General features: G+C 35.9%; 9 protein-coding genes across 9 annotated transcripts; 3 read left to right on the top strand and 6 right to left on the bottom strand.

The window, feature by feature from the left end:
• Nucleotides 1–2,204: 2,204 nt before the first annotated feature.
• Nucleotides 2,205–2,591, top strand: GCK72_011974 (uncharacterized protein; the record flags this gene model as incomplete). The annotated part of the gene is made up of 2 exons (XM_003103517.2): nucleotides 2,205–2,354; nucleotides 2,400–2,591. The coding sequence occupies 2 exons, from the start codon at nucleotides 2,205–2,207 to the stop codon at nucleotides 2,589–2,591; spliced, it is 342 nt and encodes a 113-aa protein (XP_003103565.2).
• Nucleotides 2,592–2,975: 384 nt separating this feature from the next.
• GCK72_011975 (uncharacterized protein) lies at nucleotides 2,976–3,634 on the bottom strand (the record flags this gene model as incomplete). Its single annotated transcript, XM_003103504.2, has 3 exons — nucleotides 2,976–3,135; nucleotides 3,187–3,505; nucleotides 3,553–3,634. The coding sequence occupies 3 exons, from the start codon at nucleotides 3,632–3,634 to the stop codon at nucleotides 2,976–2,978; spliced, it is 561 nt and encodes a 186-aa protein (XP_003103552.2).
• Nucleotides 3,635–4,051: 417 nt separating this feature from the next.
• Nucleotides 4,052–4,720, top strand: GCK72_011976 (uncharacterized protein; the record flags this gene model as incomplete). The annotated part of the gene is made up of 3 exons (XM_003103362.2): nucleotides 4,052–4,136; nucleotides 4,207–4,498; nucleotides 4,543–4,720. The coding sequence occupies 3 exons, from the start codon at nucleotides 4,052–4,054 to the stop codon at nucleotides 4,718–4,720; spliced, it is 555 nt and encodes a 184-aa protein (XP_003103410.2).
• Nucleotides 4,721–4,839: 119 nt separating this feature from the next.
• GCK72_011977 (uncharacterized protein) lies at nucleotides 4,840–6,156 on the bottom strand (the record flags this gene model as incomplete). The annotated part of the gene is made up of 7 exons (XM_003103431.2): nucleotides 4,840–4,854; nucleotides 4,900–5,016; nucleotides 5,061–5,306; nucleotides 5,356–5,410; nucleotides 5,456–5,605; nucleotides 5,919–5,979; nucleotides 6,030–6,156. 7 exons carry the CDS (start codon nucleotides 6,154–6,156, stop codon nucleotides 4,840–4,842), a joined length of 771 nt encoding a protein of 256 aa, XP_003103479.2.
• Nucleotides 6,157–7,142: 986 nt separating this feature from the next.
• Nucleotides 7,143–9,932, bottom strand: GCK72_011978 (uncharacterized protein; the record flags this gene model as incomplete). Its single annotated transcript, XM_053728778.1, has 12 exons — nucleotides 7,143–7,371; nucleotides 7,423–7,548; nucleotides 7,600–7,881; nucleotides 7,935–8,029; nucleotides 8,099–8,196; nucleotides 8,245–8,523; nucleotides 8,606–8,786; nucleotides 8,832–9,060; nucleotides 9,112–9,260; nucleotides 9,304–9,456; nucleotides 9,504–9,595; nucleotides 9,644–9,932. 12 exons carry the CDS (start codon nucleotides 9,930–9,932, stop codon nucleotides 7,143–7,145), a joined length of 2,202 nt encoding a protein of 733 aa, XP_053583550.1.
• Nucleotides 9,933–11,323: 1,391 nt separating this feature from the next.
• GCK72_011979 (uncharacterized protein) lies at nucleotides 11,324–11,554 on the bottom strand (the record flags this gene model as incomplete). Its single annotated transcript, XM_003103520.2, has 1 exon — nucleotides 11,324–11,554. The coding sequence occupies one exon, from the start codon at nucleotides 11,552–11,554 to the stop codon at nucleotides 11,324–11,326; it is 231 nt and encodes a 76-aa protein (XP_003103568.2).
• Nucleotides 11,555–12,645: 1,091 nt separating this feature from the next.
• On the bottom strand, nucleotides 12,646–14,369 carry GCK72_011980 (uncharacterized protein; the record flags this gene model as incomplete). The annotated part of the gene is made up of 4 exons (XM_053728779.1): nucleotides 12,646–12,911; nucleotides 13,849–13,948; nucleotides 13,999–14,067; nucleotides 14,259–14,369. The coding sequence occupies 4 exons, from the start codon at nucleotides 14,367–14,369 to the stop codon at nucleotides 12,646–12,648; spliced, it is 546 nt and encodes a 181-aa protein (XP_053583551.1).
• A 1,018-nt stretch (nucleotides 14,370–15,387) lies between these two features.
• Nucleotides 15,388–16,082, top strand: GCK72_011981 (uncharacterized protein; the record flags this gene model as incomplete). The annotated part of the gene is made up of 4 exons (XM_003103434.2): nucleotides 15,388–15,453; nucleotides 15,577–15,735; nucleotides 15,786–15,939; nucleotides 15,985–16,082. 4 exons carry the CDS (start codon nucleotides 15,388–15,390, stop codon nucleotides 16,080–16,082), a joined length of 477 nt encoding a protein of 158 aa, XP_003103482.2.
• Nucleotides 16,083–16,416: 334 nt separating this feature from the next.
• On the bottom strand, nucleotides 16,417–20,797 carry GCK72_011982 (uncharacterized protein; the record flags this gene model as incomplete). Its single annotated transcript, XM_003103430.2, has 6 exons — nucleotides 16,417–16,570; nucleotides 16,656–16,726; nucleotides 16,776–17,112; nucleotides 17,166–17,618; nucleotides 17,855–17,976; nucleotides 20,558–20,797. The coding sequence occupies 6 exons, from the start codon at nucleotides 20,795–20,797 to the stop codon at nucleotides 16,417–16,419; spliced, it is 1,377 nt and encodes a 458-aa protein (XP_003103478.1).
• Between the last annotated feature and the right edge of the window lie 3,760 nt (nucleotides 20,798–24,557).

Consider the following 24,557-nt stretch of genomic DNA (forward strand, 5'->3'; position numbering starts at 1 on the left):
TTGAGGTACAAGTTGTACTGCTTGCATTCAGGCGGTATACAAGATGACGAAAGAAATAAAAATATATTGACCAAACACAATCAGGTGATAAGAAGGGGGGTGAAAAGAGTTTTGAATGGGGGAGGGGAGGAAGGAAACAAAAATAGAAAAGGTTAGGGAACGTGATACATGCATTCAGTGGCTGGCTGTTCAGTTTTATCTCTCATCTTATCACATTGGTAGTCATCGGTAGAAAGAAGTCACAAGGAAGTGGCTGGAAAAAAGGAAGTAATTCGAAAGAATACAAAATAGATACAGATTTCGAATGTTCTATAAATCTTTGAAGGTTAGTAATCAAAAGATGATATCAAATTGTGTAATAAAATGTGTTCTTTAGTAAAAAGAGAGAGAGATAGAGAAAAAGAATTCGTTTGTCGAATTGAAAACAGGTTCTCTTTTGGACGGCGTGACAACAATCATCACATTTTGTGCCTCCTTTGTTCTATGGGGTTTCCAAAAACATTTCTACTGAAAAAATTCAATTAAAAAATTTGTATCATACTTTTTATTGTAAAAAATGATTCCAGAAACTCAATGAATACCATTTTATTTTCAATTACTAATCAACTGTCGTCTTCCGGAAAAATGATAGTATCTTCTGTAGTTTACTTGTTCATCTTCCTCCGGCTCAAAAAAAAGTCGTCCAACAGAAATAGCTAAAACTGAAACTGACGTGAGCAAACCAATAAAAGACGTTATGAAACTAGGCCAATAAATGTAACCTGAACATTCCAAATGCCCGTTCATGACTGTTGAGCTCCAAACGAACCCAATTGAATTTCTAGAAAATCAGTTATCAAGCAATGTGACTTCCACAAGTAAACTCACAATAAACCAAATAGCAACGACGCAAAGAAAGTTGCATATCCCGGCTCATGATTATGCGGATTATCGGAAGTGTTTTTTTCCGGATCCAGCAATGTGTATTTGTAACTTGGTTTCAAAATTAGTCCTAACAAAAGTAGTAGACACGCTCCGAATAAAATCATCCATGATGAAAGATGTGGCAGGGAAGGGCAATCATATGACATCAAACAACCAGTTATTATAAAATACAAGATGACAGCAATTATCAGAATGAGAAATATTACGCCACAATCTGAAAATCTGAAAATGCAACGACAAAAAGAAGTTATAGATAACTCACAGAAATCGGATTTATTGCTTCTTCGTTGTTCCCACATTAAGAATGCACTATATGAAAATGAAACCAATTAAATAAACAGGAAAGTAATGACATGTTGAAAGTTATTGATAAGAAATTAACCAGAAAGAAGAAAACGAGCAAAATTATCAGTTGATCCCAGTGTGAATATCAAAATTTTAATCGACATTATCAGTTTCCTGTGTTGGTTCAAAAGTTTATTTCGAGAGCTTAGTTCTTCAAACTAATGTTGAAAACATGTGTCATTACAAATTTGGGAATTAGACAAATTTTCAGTGCGGAACTATTGCATCTGGTCACATAATCAAATCTACAAAAGTAGTTTTTCTGGTTGAGATCAAATTATGCTAGAAAATGTTATATTTGAGGCAGCTGTTTGCAACATACAATTTCAACCTCACTACCTCACTCACTCAAACTTCAAAATGTCTGAGCAAACCGAACTCCTTCTAAACTCTACGGATGATTCATTCAGCTTGATCGCTCCAATTCAAATGGCACAGGTCTATGTGTTTGTTTTCGCCACATTTCCAGCATGTTTAGTATTACTAATTGTCATTTTTCCGTTCTACGTGTATGTCAACAGAATGAATCGAGAGAGGGATGAGAAAGTGAGGATATCACATACTGTCATTTTCTAATAGTATTTTTCAGACCCTGGTATTTCCGTTCACTAATCATTTCTATAAGATGGTGAAGAAAACGTATTCTTTCATATTCTCCTTTTTTGCTGCTCTTTTCGTTTTGTATCAAATCGGATTGTAAGAAAGTTACCATTCTAAACTCCTAGTTTAAGAAAAGTTGTTACAAGCTGATTCTCGTAGACAAAATTATGTAAATTACTTGCCTTTTCAGCTTATTTGGTGTGTTTTTTCTATATATTGCTATATTGATACTGTTTCTTCTCAACATCATGACTCAAGTATTTCATTTACTAATTTCCGTTTTGGCCACTCTCAAATTCATTCTTTATTTCTTCCCAACTACGGAAAAGTGGGTGATGTCTGCTCAACGGACTCTTCATAAAAGAATAAGATGGGTTTATATTCTCTACGGACTGAAAGAATCTGCAACAGTCTACTCATTGTTTGGATGTATCTCTGGAAAGTGCACTGAAGAAGAGAAATGGAATATTGAAGCAAGTTACACGGTAAACACTTTAAAAAATCTCTTACAACAGAATAGCCTATTTTAGATCAGTTTCTATGTAGCAAACTGTATTCTTCTTTGTTGCTCCCTATTGTATTTACCAATAGTGATTAGTATTCGAAACTTTTCAAATTTACCAATGGTGCAACAGAATCAACCACAGAAATATATATACTGGCAAACTATGGTTACAGTGCTGTTCAAATCGGTTGGTGAAACTCGTTGTTTGGAACACTAGAAATTACAGAAAAAAATTCAGGTTTCCCTGCCAACCGCGCTTGTCTTTTTCGCAGAGCACGACATGGTATTTATATTATTTCTAGTTATAACTGATATCGTGATGACTCCTCTGATCATACAAGTATCCTACTTGAGCTGCAACAAACGAAATGTGGATACAACTTTGGGTGTGTTTTGTTGTTGTTGCACCAAAGGGGGGTCGAGTGTAGAACCGGATTCTAACTTTGCTTCTGTATAAAAAAAACCTGTGGAATTCCGAGTTACAAATAATAAAGGAGTCAAAAGTCGAAAACAGTTTTTTCTTATCATTGACATTCATATGTACATACATGGACAGAAACCATGAAAATGGTCTCACGTGATATGTGCAAGAAGTAAAATTTCAGTCTTTTCTGAGACAACATTCGAAACAAATGAAACTTAGAAATAGAATCGTTGCTGAAAGAATGATGCTGCTGAAGGTAACGACGGAATAGAAAATCAAATCGTCACAAGAACTTCCAGAAGGCAACACACGAAGCCACACAAATCCGATGGCCGACCTTTGAAATAATAATAATAACAATGAGAAACTTTCAACCACAGTGACTTACAAAAAAACCATAATCAGCCAGATAAGATCAGGGAACAACGGTCTTCTATTCAACTGGTCGTGCTTCTTCATCCATTTTTTCATGACTGACTTGTCGACTAGCATACCTGTCGGTTCTGGACAGTTATTGTTGAACCATACTCTGGTATAAACATGAGTGACAGAAATAATTCTCTCGAGGAATAACAGAATTGCAACGATATTCAACCAGATGTATATTCGTGGATCTTCTGGACAAGTTTTGTAATCAGTGACACCTAGGAATAAGAATAAAGCAGCGATGAACAGAATAATCACTGTGAAGATGATTGTCGAGATCGCTGTAACTCTCGAGGTAGTCTTTTAGTACTGATTCCAAAAAACTCACGGAATTTCTCGACTTTTGTTGAATTCTTCTCTAAATCTTGATCTTCTGCTTCCGCAGTATGTAGCTCTTTGAGATTCTGCATTTTTAGGGACATACCGCACTGCTCTCTTGATCAATAATGAAGGGAAAAAAGTATTCAGGTGACAGGGAGAATAATTTTTCTGCGATGATAAGGAAACTCCATTTCAGCAATTTAATGAGTTCTGCTACACCGCGTTGTCTCTCTTTTCAATACTATTGTTTAATCTTGAAAAACCCCAATCCTGGATTATTATTTTTCTGAAAACTTACTTTTTCACAGCTCATTTTCCAAAACATATTTAAAATAAACTTTAAAGTCAATTCCTTGTTTTTTCGATGACACATCCTGCTTATCAGTCGATGTTTGAGAGACGTGTGCATACACAAACTTACGTTTCTATATTTGAGTTTGAACTTTTTTTCAATTTCGAAAATTTCATAATCCATTATATAAAGCGAACTTTTTCAGTTATACTCGATGGCAGAGAAACAAGTGAAAATGAAAATTGATCCATTCGATAACAATAATGAAGAAGTGAAATCTGGCAAGTGGTCATGGAGAGGTATGTTTTCGAAAATTTGAAGGGTGCTGTTGCTCTACTTCTAGATTCTATCAAATCACTGTTCTTTCAGAAATTCATCTTCAATTCATTTTGTTCACTTCCCCTCTTCCACTATTCTTCATTATAACCGGTGCCCTCAAATATTATGATTGTGATTTCCTCCTTGCAATTTGGATGATTGTTATGGGTGTTCTGATGGAACTGGAACTTGTCTACATCTCTGTATATTTTCAACGATTGTCTGTTGAATCGAAAACCGAATTGGATTTGGATGATGCCATTTTCGGACAATATGTGGGACAGCGATTGAAAGATCCAATGCTACAAAAAAGCATAAAACTTCATTTCAAAATTGGATTCTTGTGAGTGTTCCTCATCCAGACAATCATAGACTAGATTTTTTCAGGTCATATTTCGGAATTGCGAAATGCTATTATATTGTTCTCTGGTCGAATTATTGCAGTGGTTTCGTTTTCTGGCCAACTCTTTTGATTTCCCTGTTTTATGGAATTTCTTTAGTTGTTCTTGTGTGTTTCAGTGTCTGTAAGTCTAAGCCAGGAAAACATCAAAACATGATTGTTTGAATGAACCCATTTATTATCCTTGACGACATGTAACATTAAAATTATTGGCTGTAAAAAAACTTATGTTTGATAGCCAGATAAATCATTGCAATTTTTGAATTATGTACTTGATTATGAAGCTATTGAACGGTTACCTGAAAATTAAAGAACTTTTATATCGATTCTCTAAGAAATAGTACCTCTGCTAGTTTGTTCAATTTTTCAGCTACACATTCATTAAACTTTGTCGCGTGGTCTGGCGATATGAACTTTAAGAGTTCACGAGCGTTACGGTAGTATTTAGTGTGCAGAGAAATCTGGAATTACATTTACCAAAGTAATAACTAAATTCTTTACTCACCTTTGTATAATCTCCGTTCATACAATCAGTATGAGAGGAAGCGATTCTCCATCCTTTCATTGTCAGTTCCAAAGTATATGGAGATCCTTCTTGGGTTTTCACATTCACGAAAATTAGATCACTGGTTCTTGGGAGCATTTCAGATACACTAATGTCCTCGACTTCATGAGCCAATTCATGGACAGCTGCAATGGCTTCAAGTTCCAATGGACCCACATCATCATCAGATGGAATCACTCCTCCTTCCTGAAAATAGAAATTGTTCAGAATGAAAAACTTGAAAGGTCAAACTCACCACTTCATGCCGTTTACGATTCATATCCGCAATTTCTTCCAGGGAAATAGGAGTTCTTTAAACAGAATATTATATAAAGCAAAAATTGAAAAGAACTAACTTCGGAATCGAAATTTTCGGGCTAATCATCTGATTTATATAGGCGTTTGACGTGGCAGCGTCGAACCCGAATTTCTCTTTCTCTTCCAAGGTTGGTGAGACAGCACGCGATGTTCGGTATACCTGAGCGGCCGCGTTCCAGCGAGCGGAACTGAAAAAAAAGGGAGAATAATAGGAAAAGGTGGACGATGAAATGAAAAACCCAATGGAATGTCAAAGTGAGGGGGTGAAAAGAGAAAGAGAACGATAAACAAAGGAGAGAAGGGAAGCTAATATATAAACAAACCATGTATGTTGCATAATAAAATTTAATCAAAAAAGATTTTCGGTTTGAAGTAAGTAGTTATGAAATTTTTTTAAATAAAGCTTTTTAAATAAAGCAAAAAACCAAAGTTTTTGTCTAAAACTATGTTGTTTTCTTTCAAAGATTCAAAAAAACATAAAAAGGTTAGAAAAAAACATACTCTTGTTGTTTATATAACGGCGAGACTTTCAACGAATCAGCCAAAGTATTCGCGGATAAAGCTGAAAACAAAAATTTGAAGATAGTGATTAATCTAACAGATCAAGTTTACCAATTGGGACGTTTCCACAAATGCATGCTGAGTTGGCGACAGTTGCAGCACCCGAGAAGGATCTTGTACGGTTTGATTTAGAAGTCGGAGTGCTTGGTGGAGAATTCGGAGGAATTGGAGTGGACATTGATAAAATATCTGAAAACAAGGAAAAATAAGTAGTAAACTATTTTGAGAAGGTAATAATACAAAGAAGTTGATTTGAAAACTCATAACGTTTATCTAGATAGAGGAAAAAGAGATACATCACTTTAAAACTCCCGATAAACCAGGAGAACTCACGCGGAAAACTCGATTACGTCTGTCCGTAAGTCAGTTGGTGGGGTCACAGCTGTTAGAGAACTTCCCAAACGACAACAACAATCGTCTCATGTTTCAACGACCACATGAGTTTTTTGGGTTTCAATATTGATACTCATTATGGGAACAGGTTATTGTGTTGACTGAATATTAGGAGGTCAAAATGTGATCATTTTTATTTTAATAGGTATATTATTTGGTATAGAAAGGAGGAATCCGGTATTTGGGGAAACACTGAATTTTGAAGTTTTGTTTTTTTTTTGAACCAACAAAGTGAAAAATGACGCAAACGGATTATGAGCTGAAACATGATAATGCTTTCTACAACAAACTGATACAGTTGTACTATAAATCTTGATTAAAAAAATGGATAAATCAGAAATGAAAGAAATGAAAGAAAGGCAGAAAAATATAAAAATGACACCCAGCTCAACGAGTGAGTTGTTGAAGTAAAAAAAGAAGAAAGCACAAAAGAAAAGAAAAAAAGAGAGACTTTAGAGAACGAGCCTGCGGGCAGATATTCTTTGAGGACAGAGAGATTGTGCCAGGTGGTGATACACAGACACGTTTACACTGGGCCCAAGGGAGGGAAAAGAGGAAGAGAGCAAAGGGATTACGAGCAGAACTCTTGTTTTCTTTCTTTCTTTTTCAACTGGCAGTTGTGAAAATTATCAGAGGAAAGGAAACTGGCAGAGATGTTTTGTAAAATGTATATAATTTATATTTATTTAAATAACTCGGAAGACTAGATTTAAAAAATAAAGAAATATATACATACAATAACCCATTTTTCACGAAAAGAAGTAAAACAGCTTATTCACTATCATCGGTATCCAATGTCATGTTCAAATGATCCTCATCTCCAAGCAGTTGACACACCTCTTGGAGGCGTTCCTTCCATCTTGGCACTTCTGCTAACTGCCTTTCCAGTTGTTGTTTCTCTTCCGAATAACTCAAGCGCTCTACGATAGTCTTCTCATTCAAAGAGGATACTTTGTAGTCACCTTCACCATCATATTGAAGGAGGTGTGTATGGAACTTCCTGAAATTGTTTTGTTTGAAAAAAACAGAGGTTAGGTTAAATAAAACATACCACAAACTAGGCCGATGGGTGACCGTTAAAAGAGTGATGCCATTATCCTTAATAGCTTGATAAATACTTCCTTCAACATCAATCGAGACTGCGGATGTGCATTCATCGAGAAGAGCATATTTTGGTCTGAAAGCGCTTTTCAAAATTTGAATCTCATGAAGTTTTGAGTTTACGTACCTATGATAGAACACTCTTGCCATTCCCATTCTTTGTTTCTCTCCTCCAGACAGAACATCCATCCAATCATTCTGTGCATCCCATCCACCTTCTCTCTCTACAATGTGTTCCAAATGCACTATTCTCAGCATAATCATCAAGTCTTGATCAGTGATTCCACGTCGTCGCATTTGAACAGTTGTATCCGGATAGATTACTTGATCACGAAGAGTTCCGAGTGTCATGTATGGTCGTTGTGGGATATAATACATTCGATCAGAGGATGGTTTCTCAAGATGCCCTCTGTAAGAAACAAAATATTGTAATTAGTCAGTATGCTCTCTGCTTTTCCGCACCGGTAAACCGGCCATAATCCTCCTAGAATTCTGAACAGTGAACTTTTTCCGCATCCGTTGGGTCCAGTGATCAAGACGTGCATTCCTGGTGTAATCTGGAATAATCAAAATCCATAGTGCCCAAAATAGTCTTGTCCAAGACCCAATACCCTCAAAAAACTCACTGTCAACGTCATATTCTTCACCACAACATCTCCATTTGGTGTTACAATTGGCACAGATTTGAGAACAATTTCGTCGGTTTCAGAGTCAGTGACGATACCTAAAGTTAAAAAGATAATGAACTAGTAAGACCAATTTAGAGGCATACCTTCAATCCTACTGGTATCAAATCGTTCTCCCCGTTGCCCTTCAACTTGTCCTCCACTAACAAGTTGTCTTTGATAGATTCCCTTCTTCGCATCATCAAAAACTTTAAACATTTCATGAACTCTTCCAGTGTATCCTGCTAGTTCAGTCACTTCTTTGTAACTTGTCATTAATCTTTCAACAGCATCTGCTGAGTTGAACAGAAGTGTTTTTGCCGTGGCGTATCCACGAGTTCTTTCAGAAACTCCATGATCAGGAAGGTCTTCCAATTTCGTTGCTTCTGAAAATACAGTTTTAAACTTCTGACCAAAAATAATTCCCGGTTTTTGAAAAACTTTCAATTTCTTATCGCAAAAACTCACTTTCGTCATCAGCATACTCGGCTGCAAGAATCGGAAGAGCAATCATGACCATACCGGTACCAGACCACACATATTTCATAAGGAACTGTTCAATCATAATATACGGAATACGTTTCTTGAATATCATCATCATTTGTTGATACAAAGAGTTGTAGGCACCATCCAGTTGTTTGTACTCAGCCTGAATTATCAAAATAAATTGGAACGAAGAAACAAGTTCACTGACCTGATGACCTCCATAGAACGCAATTTCTTCTGAATTCGTAATAATTCTTGAATGCAAGTACCTCAAATGTCCCTTTCTTTTTGCCTCTTCTGCCACCATGTGTCCGAATCTTGGTGATACTGCCTTCAGAATTTTTGCAGTCATTGAAACTGCTAGAATTGCCATGCAAGATGGGAGGAATGTTGAGCGACCCGTTCCACGTTGTACTGCTAGTTTTAGAAGAGTGAATCTAGAATGTTGCAAATACTTTTTACTGGCTATTGGTACTTGAATATCTTACGTGATTAAGGCAATATCCAATACAGGTTTTGTCAAATGTGAGTAGAGATGAGCTATACTTTGTGAGAACATGGTGATATCTTCTGTCAAACATTGATCAGCATTCTGGAGACGGGTGTCCAAATTAGACACTGCGTAGTAAGTTTGATCCTGAAAATGATTCCTGATAAATGCATTTGAAATCTACTCTTACCGAGAAGTATTGCTTGTAAGCATGTTTGGTGAGTCTTGTTCTGAATGCTAATCCCAAATAAGACTCGAAAAATCTGATCATAGAATTAACGAAGGTAGCTGGGAGAGCCACTAAAATCCATTTGATGAGGTGCAAGACAAATTGTAGCACATCCTGAAATATCTCATTTTGATGTCGAATGAGTCTTTCATATAATATACCTTTTCTACAATTGATTGTACCATAGATCCTTCTAATTGGGCAACATAAATTGTCAAAAATGTTCTGCACATAAGGATGATTGAATGCATTCCTAAAAATTACATTGAACTGAATAAAACTCCAAAACATCCGTCCTCACCAATAATTCCAGCCTCTTTACTGAAAATTCCAGGTACCATAATTTTCAGCAATTCTTTCAACTGCCTCAAAAAATGTGGGTCAAATGCTCGCTTTTTATTCTTTTTTGGCGTTCCATCAGAAGCCACACTGTCCTCTTTCTCCAGTTTGTAATGAGATTTCTGAGACTTTCTGAGTGCAATCCATTGAGCAGCTACTACTGCGGCAACACCTCCTGCAACTATCAACAAGGCTCTCCGCCGTTTTTCAGGGTCTATTGCCGTTTCGAGAAGTTTCGACTGAACTGACATTCTGTGATCTGAAAAAGATATTAGGCAATAATGAAATAAGTTAGAAAAAATTGAGTTTTTCGAAACCTGAAATGTTGTGAGTAAGACTACGTCAAATAATAAAAATGCGGTGGTGGTGGGTTTCAAAAGAACCAGAGACTTTAGTAAGAAAGAAAGAGAGAAAGAGAGAGCAATGTTGTCTATGTATGTGTTTGATAAGACAACACAAAAAAGGTGATCAGATCAATGTAGAGTAGACTCCGCAAGAAAATGCACAAAGTGCATTATGGAGCCATTTTTAGAGGTGCTAGGAAACAGAGTCCTCCATGAACTGTTTTTACATTGCGAAATAAAGTCTTAGAGTTTGTTTTTTGTTCTTTCGAGTTATGGTTTGTAGGCAGTATAATCAAAGGAGAAACCTTACATTGAAATTTGAACCATCAAAATCCCTAAAAGAGGGTCAAAAGTCATTATTCGTGGGAAAACATGTGTTTAACGACCTGCACAATCCAAAATTGTACAAAAAGTTCACCTAACTATTAAACTTATTTCCAATAACCATTTTTTCACTCAAAAATTAAAAAAAAGTGAACCGTCAATCAACCTACCAAAACATCAAAAATAATAAAAACCATGTTTTTGTTATCATCTTCATCATCTCATCCCTCCCCCCTGTCACTACTTTCTCTTATCATTCAAACGACAAACAGAAAAGGACACTATTTTGGAAAAGTGACTATGGTGTAGTGATTTTTAATGAAAATGTGTGGTTCAGATTTCCTTGAGACCGTTTACGCTAAAACTATAAAGATAATATTGCAATGCTTTTAGGAGTTTTTAGAGTACTAAAGAGGCTATAATCAATTTGAATAAGTTTCTATAACACCTTTATATCCTATATTTCGAACAACAAATGTAAAAAAAACCTTTAATTAAGTAACAATTTAAAGTAGAACAGTATGAAACACTGAAAGAAAAAGTGTGTAATCTAGTAACACTAAAAAGTAGACTATGAAATCAGAATCTGATAAAGAGAAGAAGAAAGAAAGAGGAAGGGATAGACGAAAGAGAAGCTGACAAACTGTGTAATACTGTCTCAATTCGAGAATTGTGTGTTACTTTTTCTTCTCTTTATTCTACAATGCCATTCATTAATTGGAAGAAAGGATAGGAAGGACATGGGAAATTGACAAGATTACACTATTGATAGAGACAACATGACGGAAAAGGAAATTGGAATAACAAGAGACGTGAGAGAGAAGGACTTTGGAATTTTTCGAGTTATTTATTTTCATAAATACAGGTGCTTATAGCGAGTCCGTTTCAGTGATTACTATAAATTTAAGTTAATGGAAGTTTTGAATGAGATGAAAACTTTATTAGGAAATTCAGAAAATCAGTATTCTTTGAATTTATTTTCCGAAGCTGCTCTTGATCGCAGCTTCCTTCTTGGCCATGATGTCCTCGATCTCCTTCTTTTGAGCTGGGCTCAAGTTAGATGAGCCCAAATAATCAGTGACCTTCTCTTGAAGACCGACGAGAGCCTCAAGCTCTTGCTCGCTGAATGGAGCAGAATGAACTGGAGTGATGAAGGCAACGGCCAAAACGGCGAGAATAAGAAGATGGAAGAAGTTGAATTGCATTGTTGACAATAGGAAATAACCAAGTGAATGGATGTCTTACCTCCAGCTAGAGGATCCTTTTATACCGAGTTTCAGTTCCGGGTTTTTTTCTCAAAGATAAAAATTTATTGTGGAGAAAGTCACAATGTTTACTACTTTGAAAAGTTTGAAAATTTATGACGCATTGGAAGCTGGTTTTTTCCAGATCAGCCTCACAATCAAAAACATGTCTTCCTTTTGCTCTAACAATGTAGAGCGTATACGATTTCAGAGTTAAAGCCACCCCTTTGTGTTTTATATCACAGCCAGAAAAAACAAGATTATAATAATTGTGTCAGTTACAAAAAAATTTTCTTTTTACATATTCCACCAGCTCAACACTCGGAGTTTTACCACCGTCCACAGCGATATTCCATTTTTTTTGTCGCTTATTTAAAAATCCGGCATTATTAACTTCAGCTCTTCACCATCTTCAGTTAGTATAATTCCGTTGTCCGGTGAACATAATTTTAGATCAAATGACACAATACGGACATGGAAAATACGGATCAACAGTTGGAATAGAAGGAATTAGCACAGAAGTTGCTTGTATTAACATGCACATCAAAGCTGTGCGGAATTCCTTCCTTCCATTCCGACTTTCGATTTCCGACTTCCTTTTTCGAAAATTTCACTTTCATACAGTCATGATTCACATAGTCATTATATATTCCTGGTTTACTTCAAATGAAATAATTTTTTATGTAACTTCTATGAGAAGAAAGAAGATAATTCAGGCAAAAATTGATTGGTACTGTGAAAAAAATAAAGTTTGGCCAAGGATTTTCAAAAAAAAATTTCGCGCCCAAAACGCTTTAGTTCACAAATGCACTAAAGCGTTTTGGGCGCGAAAATTTTTTTTGAAAATCCTTGGCCAAACTTTATTTTTTTCACAGTAGATCATCAATTCCGACATTGTCCGTTCTTTTATGGAACTTTTGAAGAAGTGAAGGAATTTGTACACCGATTATTTTAAAGAGAGATGTTGATACCCTTTTTTGCATCTGATGTTAAAATGTTACCTTGCTACAAAATTTTTATTATGAATCAAAGAAAATTAATCATGTTTCAATTTATTTTCCGAAGCTGTTCTTGACTGCAGCTTCCTTCTTGGCCATCATGTCTTCAATCTTCTTTTTTTGAGCTGGGCTCAAATTGGAGGAAGCCAAATGTTCAGAGACCTTATCTTGAAGACCGACGAGAGCCTCAAGTTCTTGCTCGCTGTATGGAGCAGAATGAACTGGAGTGATGAAGGCAACGGCCAAAACGGCGAGAATAAGAAGATGGAAGAAGTTGAATTGCATTGTTGACAATAGGAAAGAACCAAATGAATGGATACCTTTAAGACAGTAGAGAGGGCTTTTATACTAAACATCAGTTCCTTTCAAAAGCTCTCACAAATAAAAAATATACGAAAAGAAAATCTCACAAATTATTGCCTTTGAAAGTTAGACTTTTTATGATTTTTTCGAACTGAGAGTAATTTGAAATTTGTAGCAAGAATTAACACGGCCTAGACTGAATAGTTTGAAAATTATTGAATAGGAAGAGTTCTGCAGACAGCACCACGTGAGCAACTGGTGCTGCAACAGGAAATTCTGTCACATCTGAAAAAATGTTATGCATACATATGTTTGTATAACAAAAATAATGAACCAGCAGTTCGCGATAAAAAAAAACAGAAAAAATCTTTTCCTACTTAAGAAAAAAAGCGTTTTGTTTTTTAAAGCTATTTCATGAATTACATGAAGCCCATGAATCCAAAAAGAGTTTGTGTTTTCCGTTTTTCTTCGGGAAACAACCTACTCCGCTGAGTATTTCCCGGGTTCCGTTGAAGATATGAATACACAACGGCTTTTCTTTGCATAATCTTTTATCACGTTGAAACCTGACTGGAGGGTGTCATCTGTGACATTACAGTTTTTCCCACCAGAAGAACATATGCCATCAGCCCATAAATCAAGAAGAGTTTGTCCAGCAGGAGTTTCCGGATCATTAATTGCTATATCTTGAAGGCTGTTGTTCCATCTGACTAAAATTCCCCCGTGGCTTTTTTGAGAGATGAAAAATGACTTACTCCGAATATCTAGTTCTTCTATGTCTGAATATGAATTAGTCAACCCAATTCCGTTATTCTCCGAACACATATTTTGAGCAGCTTTGTAATTCATACAATAGGGACTAGGGAACGGTCGCAGCTTAAGTCTTTGAGTTTTCAAAGTACGTAGTCTCTGTTAACCCTATAAAACAAACCGAGATGCAAACCGATTGATTACCACGTAATGCAAGCCAAGAATCGTCTCCGCATTTTATGTTGAACTGCCAAAAGGAAATTCCGTCTTGAGATGTTGTCACATTGATAGAATAATACGGCTCCTATTGTTTTGTTTTTGTTTTTAATATTTCTTTAACATCTAAAGACTCACAATGACAGTATCTAAGCCGAAAAGTGGTGGGTCGTCGCCGACTGGACAGAACTCAGAAGCAATTGTTCTCTGAAAAAAATAGACTAATTAAACTAAGAAATGACTCAAGCTGTTACCTTGAATCCCACTATTTTTCCTGAAGAATTATTCGTCTTTCTCACTGTCAGAACATTTTCTCTTCTGAATAATTGACAACTTGTTTCCAACTTCGCAACCAGCTTCGAAAATAATATTTAGTAGAGCACATAGTCATGACTTACCACACAATCCACGTCATTTAGACATTGTTTCAAGCATTCATTCCAAAAGTTATCAGTGTTGACGTTTACATAGCTATTATAATTTGCAGGTTCACCCCAAGTGAGTATCATTTTCGAATGAAATTCGGCGAGAGCAAACGAAAAGAAAAGGAAAACCCAAAGGAAGAACATGGCTAAAAATAAGAAGAAATGAGAAAGCAAAACGTCCCAAAAACATTTAGACATCCCTTGAAACACTTAGACATCCTTCAAAACACTAAGACGTCCCAAAAAAACATTTAGACGTCCCTTGGCTACCAAAAACACCAAGAGCTTGCTCTGACACCGGGAAGTAGCGCATTCCTTAGAACAAGGACACCCAATAGCTTTTTTAAAACTTTGGAAAATAGTGCAAGAAAGTGTCTGATTGTCTCTGTTTTGATACTTTCTCCGGGTGCTGAATAAAGCTTTGTGGTGTTTTTGTTTCAAGATAATCACTACTTCCAGGTGTCAAAGCAAGATCTTGGGATTTTCAGTGTTCAGGTGACGTCTAAATGTTTTTTTTTGGAACTCCTAAATATTCAGAACCAAAATTTTGGATTTTGTGGGACGTCTAAATGTTTTTCGGAACATAAAAATATTTCTGAGTCTTTTTGGAAACCCAAAGGACGTCTGAATTGAAATAGAGCAGTTTCTAAACATTCTTGTTCAAATGTTTCGACAGACATTTTTTATTACTTGAAGTTGTACTAAAAGTTTATTTCTGCGAATTTCAAGATTCTTTTTTTTTTTTAATTCTTCCAATCTTCCAAATTCCTACAGCTCAACTTATCTCTCTATGTCTTTTCAATATGATTTAAAATCTATTTCTCTACGCAAACGTCACAAAACGATGCCATTTTTGTTTAGTGACCACTAACTTGTTTGTTGTTTACGTGGTTTTTGAGGCCTAATTTTGCTAGAACATTCGCAACAGAGAGAAAATATATGGGAGGAGAGTGTTGTGTTTCTCTTTCCTACTCAGTCTATGTCTCCTGTTTACCATCTCTCTATACTTTCTCCTACTGGCAATTTTTGCTTCATTCTGATTTTTTGTGGTGACACTATTGAAATATATTCATTTTCAGTGTAAAAATAAACTTTTCTCAAGATGTCTAACTGTGCCGTTGCTGTTCTCCGTGGTGATGATGTCTGTGGAACTATTTGGATCAAGCAGGTGACTTTTATAATAGTTTTATCTTAAACAATAATTGTAATAATCATGATCAAAAACATTTGTGAACTCTATTCTAGATGAGCCTGTTTATATTCTAATCTATTTCTTCAATGAACTTTCCAGACCTCTGAGGACAAACCTGCCGAGATAACCGGTGAGATCAAAGGACTTACTCCAGGTCGTCATGGGTTCCATATTCATCAGTATGGAGACTCCACCAATGGATGTACTTCTGCTGGGCCACACTTCAATCCAACTCAGAAAACCCACGGAGGACCATGTGTAAGAATATAGATAAGAAATCTTTTCTAATCACATGCTACTATTTCTAGTGTGATAATCGCCATTACGGAGATTTGGGCAATGTGGAGGCAGGCGGAGATGGAGTTGCTAAAGTGAACATAACTGACAAACTGGTCACTTTGTATGGAAAGAACTCGGTTATTGGACGCTCAATGGTTGTTCATGCCGATGAGGATGATCTTGGTGAGACTGAGAGAGAAACAGTTAAGTTTACATGTTTTATTTCAGGCAAGGGAGTCGGTGAGAAGGCAGAGGAATCCAAGAAGACTGGAAACGCAGGTGCGCGTAAAGCCTGTGGCGTTATCGCTCTTGCTGCTCCACAATAAATGCTTAACTCATACTTTTTCAATTTTTCTCTTATTATCATTCCTACCCTACTAATGTATAAAAACTTTCATTTTTAATAAATATATTTGTATATATGTAGATTGAAAAAAAATGTTAGTAAGTTTCAGAAATAAGTTGCAAGGTTCATTGACACCGGAATTAATTGACATGAGATTTCAGGGGACGGTAGAAACTAATATGAAAGCAGCGCTACAAAGGATTGGAATAAATTAGGTTTGGAATGAAAGCGTGATAGCAGAAAAAGGGAACAAATCGGCGATATGGGCAGCTCACTGGGTCATACAACATAATCACACAAAAAGCAACATTGTTCTAGAGATGTGTTTGTTCAGTGTCCTGGTAGAACACCATACTCGTATCTGAATTTCCACGTGTCAACATTGGATCCACTTGCCATTGAGGGGTACTGGTGGTTGGCATTGAGCGAGATGACGTGGCTCCATCACAGATTCCACGCGATGTGGATCTGGAAAAAATAACTTGCAAATAGTTTCAAAATAACTCCAGGGGAGATTTATATGATGTCACTAGGTCTGGATATCAGAACTTACCTTCTAGGCATGTCCGGAACTCCATTTGTAGTCATTATGCTTTGCCCATCATCTCCAATGTCATTTTTCATCTAAATTTCAATAATTTAAAATTTTTAATGGGTTTTCAATTTCGCTAACCTGTAGTTGTGTATTCAACAATCCATATAAAATCCAATTGCTTGAAGATCCAAAGTAGGGAAGCAAGTGTACACAATAAATAGCGAACAATACCCATTCCGAGTTAGTTGTCGGTTTTCCGAGAAGCGACATAATGATTGCATAGAGTACAGAGAACCAGTATGGAGTCCAGCAAACGAAATACACGGCAGCGATGAGAACAGTGTAAACGACAACTCGACGGACTGGAATTGCAGAACGAGGGAGGACACGCTTATGGGCATACAATTTGTTGATGAGTTTAAGGTTGAAGTAGACGATCAGGATGAGAGGAACCACATACCCAAGGATGAAGGTTCTGAAAATAAACATAACATTTATTTATATTCACTACATATCAGAGAAACTTACGTCGAAGTGAACCAATAGAAAATAGGTCCAGGCATCATGTCGGAGCACTTGAAAACTCTTACACGTGTGATATTTGCGGATTCATGAGCTTTCAACTCATGGAGTACCATTTCTTTTGCACTAGCATAGGTAAGCATTGGAAGGAGAAGAACAAAAGCGATTGCTGAGAGGCAAGCAATTGTGGAAATCACAAAAGTACGGCTGCGAAGACGATGCTGGTGTGGATAGCAGACAGCCACATATCTATCAAATGACATTGCAGTAATCAAGAACGTAGAGGCGATTCGACCGACACTTCCGAACACATGATGTACTTTACACATTGTTGTACCAAAAATCCAGAATCCGATTACAGAGTCCAAGATGGCTGGAGGCAATGAGAGAGACATCACGAAATCACAGACACATAGAGCACCGATGTACAGGATCGCATTGTCACCGTGACGTTTCATTCTGGAAGAAAAACAGTTTAGAACCAAAATATTGTTGAAATAGAATCTCGAAAGTTCTTTAGACGTTTTCATCAGAATATCTATAAACCAGAAAATGTGCTCGGTGTACTTTTACCGTAAATATTTCGGGAGGGCATACTATATCAATTAGCAGGCAAGATGTGAAAATACAGGTACGACTCTTGTACTTTTCCGGGAATAAAGTTGATCTAATTTTCCACCCATCACCTCACATACCGTTTTCTTCGATCTTCCACAACTCCCCGAATAATGGTGATAATCGACGAGTTTCCGCATACTCCGACGATAAAACAAAGCACAAAGACAACAACCACAATGAGAACTTTTGGTTGGAGCTCCTGAAAATTATGGAATCATTTTTTGATATAGTGGTATTGATACTGATAATTATTTGTTCTTTTTTTTATTAACATTCAACGACGCTTTAATTTTTGACGTCTGTACTATTAGGTATCCAATAAAGAGCAAAATCCCGAGCCAAATAGTCAGCTACCTTCCTTTCCCTTGTTTTCCAGTTTCTCTCTTCTTTTTCCTATTTTTTCCTTTCCAACCCAACTTCCTACTCCAATTTTCATAATGAGTGTTCTATGTCAACAAAAAGATATTCATAGCAGCTAGAATTCCCTTTTGAACATCTTGAATAAAAGAGAAAGATTAAAAGAAAAACACCTGAATTCTTTCCGTTTCACGAACAGGCGAGACTACGTCATTTTCTTTTTTCTTCGGTTCTGCTAACAGATTAAAAAAAGATCGTAGTTTTGGTTACTTACGCCGTCTATACGTTTTTCATTTCAAGTTTTTGATGAGAAAATCGTATTAAATAAACATCAGATGATGAAATGCGCTTAGATGGAATTTTGATGAAAAAGTTCTCGATTTTCGTTAAAAAGTTCTTCCGAATAAACATGCCCTTATTTGACTTGCACGTAAACTTTTTCTTCCTTCATCTATTTTAGTTTCTTTTTTGTTGCTCTCGGTTACACATAGAGTTTCGGCTCATTGCTTTCTCCTCCACAAAACTCGTCACACATTTTAATTTTGCCCCTTTTTTGTTGGCGTTTTTAATTGAAATTCTCTTTTTTCCTGCTGTTTCAAAAATGGATAATGGCTTTGGAAACCGTGGGATAATTGACGGAAAAGAAGAAAAAAGGAGAGATAATTATTTCAATTGAGTTATTTATTTTTCCTGCTTCTTTTCAGAAAGTGTCATTAAGTGAGTCACTTTCAATGACATTTTCAGCTTCTTTTCAGCTGTAAAAAGGCGAATCTCTGTGGTCTACCTACAATACACAATCACAACTCCCTTGTTCCAAAAAATCAGGAAGCGTTTGTTGGGATTTCAATCCGAAAATAAATTGGATTCGTTGTTGTTCACACATTCGATGTAATCTGAATCTCTTTTTTTCTTCAAGATGGGTAAGAAGAAAAAAAGAGAGAGGGTGGGATTTAATTACGAAATGTAAAAAGATTTGATGAAAAGGGGGGAAACGAATTGAAGAACAAAATGAATCCAATGAAAAGTGGCGAAAACTCATTGAACTTTGTGAAAACGGATTAGTTGATGTCTCAAACTTGGAAAGAATAACCTCCTGGCACTAAATTAAATTCTAGAGGCTATATCATCTCCACAAATCGAAATTCCTCTTCCTGGAAAGAGTCCCATCAAGATTACGACAATTCAGAATAATTTGAGTTTTTCAAAAGAGTATGTATTTTTGTTAGTTTCCTTTGTCTTTTGAATCTCTTTCATACTTCAACAACCTAGAATACGCAGGGAAAAGACTGGCGAACGAAAATAAAAAAACTACATCCGCATCCCGTTTTTCCCTCATTCTTTATGAATTCATCAATTTCCTTCACTTATTCTCGAAATATCCTGCTTCATTTTGCATTTCTAAAATGTTCTCAAAGACTCATGATCTCAAATCTCAGAATGCCATTTTTGTTTCACCAAAAGGTTTTTTCGGTGTACTTTGACCCCGGGGGATCTTATGATTCTTATAATTAGAGAAGCTCTTTATGGAGACGGATTCGTTATGGAATGGCTTCATCGCTGTGTCACGTTCTCTAAATTTGCACTTGGTTTTCCAATGCTTATGACTAACTGCCACGTCATCTTATAAATGGGGAGTCTTTCCAGATGTTCGAAAGATGTGTGTGAATACTTGAATAGACTCTAACCACATGTTAATGAAAAAAAATCAACTGAATAAATGGGTCAAATGATTGGAAGTTCAATTATCCAAATTGATTCTAGTGTCTGTTCTCTCTCTCTCTCTTTGAATTGTTTCATTGCTCCATCTGATGTCCGGAAAGGGTATATAGATAGGGCTCATTTTGTTAGAGTCACCCACATTGTTCATTTCCTTTTCCGTCACACACAAAGGTTATGCAGAGTTGAATTGTGCTCAATGCCTGATCGAAAATAGAATTTGGTCAAAGAGGTGGAACCGCTCACATCGTTATACTACAGTAAACTCATATAAAACCTTATATCTTATCAGAACCCATTATACTCTCAAGAGTTGTATCCAATCATCCTATACCCATTTCAAGTTTATTTGAAATTCCGTTTATTGGCGTGGAAGAGAATTCATATATGTTATCACGCGATGAGTATGACTCAAATATAGATTTTTCCTGATTTTAAATTTTTGTTGAGTTCCGGAAAGCTTGATCAGTCATGCGAGTTGTCTAGACACTGGGAAAATTATGAGATACTAATCAACATTGTGTGAGATACTTCGTGGGAATTTCGAGAGTCTATACTACAACCAGAAGGGTGGTAGACCAGAAAACAGGATTCGAAAGCTTAACCAATGTCAGAGATATTTGGACCAATGATAACTTCCAATATATTGCCTTTCATAAGTTAAACCTTCTCATTCTCCTGAAAACATTAAAAAAAAAAAAACTAACCTGTATAGGCGGATAAACGTTTCGAACCCATACTGGCCCGCTGGTGTGATTGGGACAATACAGGATACCATCGTGTTGCTCTTGACACATCGAAGCGTTGATCGAGGCCATCAGGCGACTGTAATTTTGATATACTCCGAATTCGGCGTTGGCATCCATTTTTAGGAATAGACTTTTTTGTTGTGGAACGACTCGCGGTGGATGAATCGTTGAGCTCACAACACCCAATGTTTCAGACATTTGGGAGGAGAAATTGGAGGGGCGAATGAGAAGACGATAGAAGACGTGATGTATTCAGAATCAGGAGTGAGAATAAACGTGGTGAGAGGTGAAATAGAAGAGAAGGGGCGTGGGCAATTGGATTAATGCTCCGCCTACTTTTTTTCGCCCGGAGAGCCAGAAGGGAGGAAAGCAGTGGAGGGAAATGAGCAAAAGTCAGGGAGTTGGAAGAAATTCAGAAAAGATGAAAAGTTTGAGAAGGCGTGAGAATCACACATTTTTGGAAGAATTTGTGATTAATGGTCAGTAAATGTGTGATTTTTTCATTATTTCCGTGGGAATTATTTCCGTAAGAATCAAATGATTATCATTATTTTGAGTTATCAGTTGAAACTAGAGAGGGGCAGTGACATCTTAGTGTTTCTAACAAAAAGATATTAATGATAGTAAATAACTTGTTATAGTGAATCAGTTCATGGACAAATGAAAAAAGATTGATGTTTACTGAAAACATTTTGAACTAAATTTCAAAGGAGAAGATTATTATTTTCTTGTTCCTGATTTTTTGAAAAACTTACTCGTGGTGTTGAAAACCGTACCGAACAGGAGAAAATTAAGCACGGGGTCTGGGAGTGAGTACTAAAACTTGAAATCAGCGAAAATGTTAGCGCCAAATTCAGGATAAACTTTTGACCATGTTTTGGTAGAATTGATGTGAAGAAAACGCGGCAGTCGAAAACTCTTTCAAAAATGCGGGAACACTGCCATAAATAGGTTCAAAGGTGATCGATTAAGCTATAAAAATGCCACAACGAAACACAGAATTAAAACAATTAAATGTTGAATTTACCGCCAATGTCTAATAGAGCGTGTTTAATTTCAGTTCTCACCACCAGACCCTGTGACTAGATAACAATAAATATTCAGTTGTTTTCTATCATCTGGACTTGTTGTGTGATTACCCATATCATGGTTTAGCCATAAGACGCTATATTCTGTATTTTTGCTAAGGTTCGGTTCAAAAAGCTAAGGTTCAAAATCATCTCAAGCCTTCCTTTTTATCTTTTTTCTGTCAACTTTGTCACTTTTCTATTTCCATGACAATCTGCAAAGATTGAAAACTCTCCACTTCCTGATATCCAGAGGGTGCCCTAATAGTAAGTTTGTCAAAATTTTTTCAATCTAAAAATTAAACAGGTGAAACATTTTTTTCTTATTGAAGTTTTAGAGAAAAAAGAAAGAAATGTCACCCACTCACTCTCCCGAAAACCTTTGTTCTTTTTCTGAAAATTTTCATATTTTCGGAGGCGGACAGATGGTTTTTTGGCACTTGTGATATGAGGGGGATAATTGAAAATTTCAGAACTACTGTAGTTAAATGACCAAACTTTTTCATAGCATATGTTAGAAGAAAGGGAAAAATACGAGCTACTTTTCTGAACATTGAAATTCACAAAGCAGAAATTTAAGAAATAACATGAGTTTTATAGCGAAGAAGCCTCTCAAAACAAATGGAAAAAAGGAAAATGCGTCTAATTTTTGAGATTTTGTTAATTTCTGAGAGAAAGTAAATAGATTGTTTAAATCCGGCGAATATTCTTTTTGGGGCTAGCCATCATCCGTATCTTTCTTATAACATCAATTTCGACAGAGGGTTTCAATTTTGAAATAGTGCTGTTTGGTTGCTCAATGCAAAATTTTGAAAGTTTTTCTAATCAAGGAATTTGAAAATGCAGTTAAACAACATTGGAAGCCTTCAGTTCCGATTTCAGTTATTTTTATACTGCTGATATTCAAAATGAGCAGAATCAAGGAATTTTTTTATTAAAATTTGAGAGCAACTGTCTGACAGCGGAAAATATTCCCATGATAAAACAAAACAACAAAGCTGTTCTACTGTGAATAAAAAATTTCAAGGAACATTCAAACTCCCACTTAGTACATTTAGCCAGAATTTTCAACCTTCAGAATTTTACAGTCAGAAATCCACTGTGAGGGTTTTCAACGAATTTTTTTTACAAACTCAAGGAGAGAACGGGCGGCATGAAATAGGAATAAGAAGAAAAATAGAATTTAGGTGTGATGGAAAAATAATCAATTCGGAAATGCAATTTACCACCCATTTCTACGTCAAACTTCGCATTGAATTGGATTTGAAAAATCAAAGATTCCGTTTGAGTTTGCAATCGAATACTAGGAAATTCTAGTGATATCACGTTGAGTTCTAGGATCTCAGTCATGAAAAAAACAAGACATTTTGAAGTGGACTGATGAAAAATAATGAAAAACTGATGGATTTTGTGAAGAGGAAGAAGCCGATTTAAGCAGAGGATTTTATGTGTGTGCGGGGTTTAGACGAAAGAAAATATCAGTTACAAGATAGAGAGATGGGAATTCGAGTAGACAGAAATGAAGTCAGAAACTGAGAGTGAAATACAAAACATAAAGAGAGAACGGTTTAAGCAAAAAGTGCACATTTCTCATTCTTAACATACATTTATTATGGTTTCACCTGTATTGAATAAATTCAAAAATTTAGAAAAAAACGTTAACTCACTATCAAAAACCAAATTCTTTTTAATTGGTCTAACTTATAAAAATTTCCTTTAAAAATGTACGCTGGGATTACGGCACATTAAGTTTTTATGCAGATACTGGATAAAACCTATAAATAGTCAGAACTGACTTTTACAGTCAACCACCTCATTCAGTAAAAAGTTAGTTGATCAAAAATAAAAACTCTTTTTTGGTCATTTTACTTCTATTGAAAACATCGAAAAACACTCGTGCAATTTCATTTCAATTTTCCTATTTTCATGTGCAATTTCCTCGTATATAGATGGGTTATGAAGGGCACAACAGCGTCATTTCCTTATTAGTGGATTGAAATCTAACAATGACGATTTTTTGCAGCTTTTTGTTTTATTGACCTTCAGAATGATTTTTTTTTGAAGAATTTAAACGAAAAATTAAAGATATTACAATAAGGAAGCCAGGGAGATGAATACACATAAAACGGAATTGAAGTGTGTTTTTATCAGTGGAGTTATAACATTACTTTTTGAAAGATTTCAGATCAATGAAATCAAATTATTTGGAAAATGAGAAAAATTCTTGATTAAGATGGTCAAATTGAAATTCATAATGAGCAAGTAAACATAGGCTGAAAAATTCAGTTTTAGCAGGAATTAAAACAAACTCTTGACGTCAGTGAACTGACTATCATTTATATAAAAGAAGTAATGGCTTGTGGCATCTGCACATAATGAACAAAAATTAAATTTCCGAACAAATATTCAATTTCAAGTCATTAAAATCTATCTTTTCCTTCGGAGTATCTGGCTCTTCGTACAATTGCTCTTTGTTTCTCTCACTACTAATATAATATCTTCGAAGGGTCTAATGGAGAGGGCAACAAGGATCAATGAGTCAAATGAATTCAATGAAGACGTCAAGGTTTGGAATTCAGAATTCAGAAGAGTCATGAATTCAGATGAATGTGAGAAAGAGGAAGAAGGAACCCAAAAAGTACTCACCTTGAATCGGAAGCAGGCATTTCTAAAGAAGATGATGTGGATTGATTATTGCTGACACCACCAGAGAATTTCTGAAAAAAAGAGTTGTTGACATTGAGAAAAAAGTGAAATGGAAGGAATGAATAAAGTTAAGTTTTAGGGTGAATCCAACCAAACTTGTTATTAATTTCGAATTCCAGACAACGGTCATGAAATCCGAAAGGTATCTATTTTCCTGGGGGTCTAATTTTTAACAAAAACACCTA

The sequence above is a fragment of the Caenorhabditis remanei genome, chromosome IV (genome assembly GCF_010183535.1).
Source record: "Caenorhabditis remanei strain PX506 chromosome IV, whole genome shotgun sequence".
Lineage (NCBI taxonomy): Eukaryota > Metazoa > Nematoda > Chromadorea > Rhabditida > Rhabditidae > Caenorhabditis > Caenorhabditis remanei.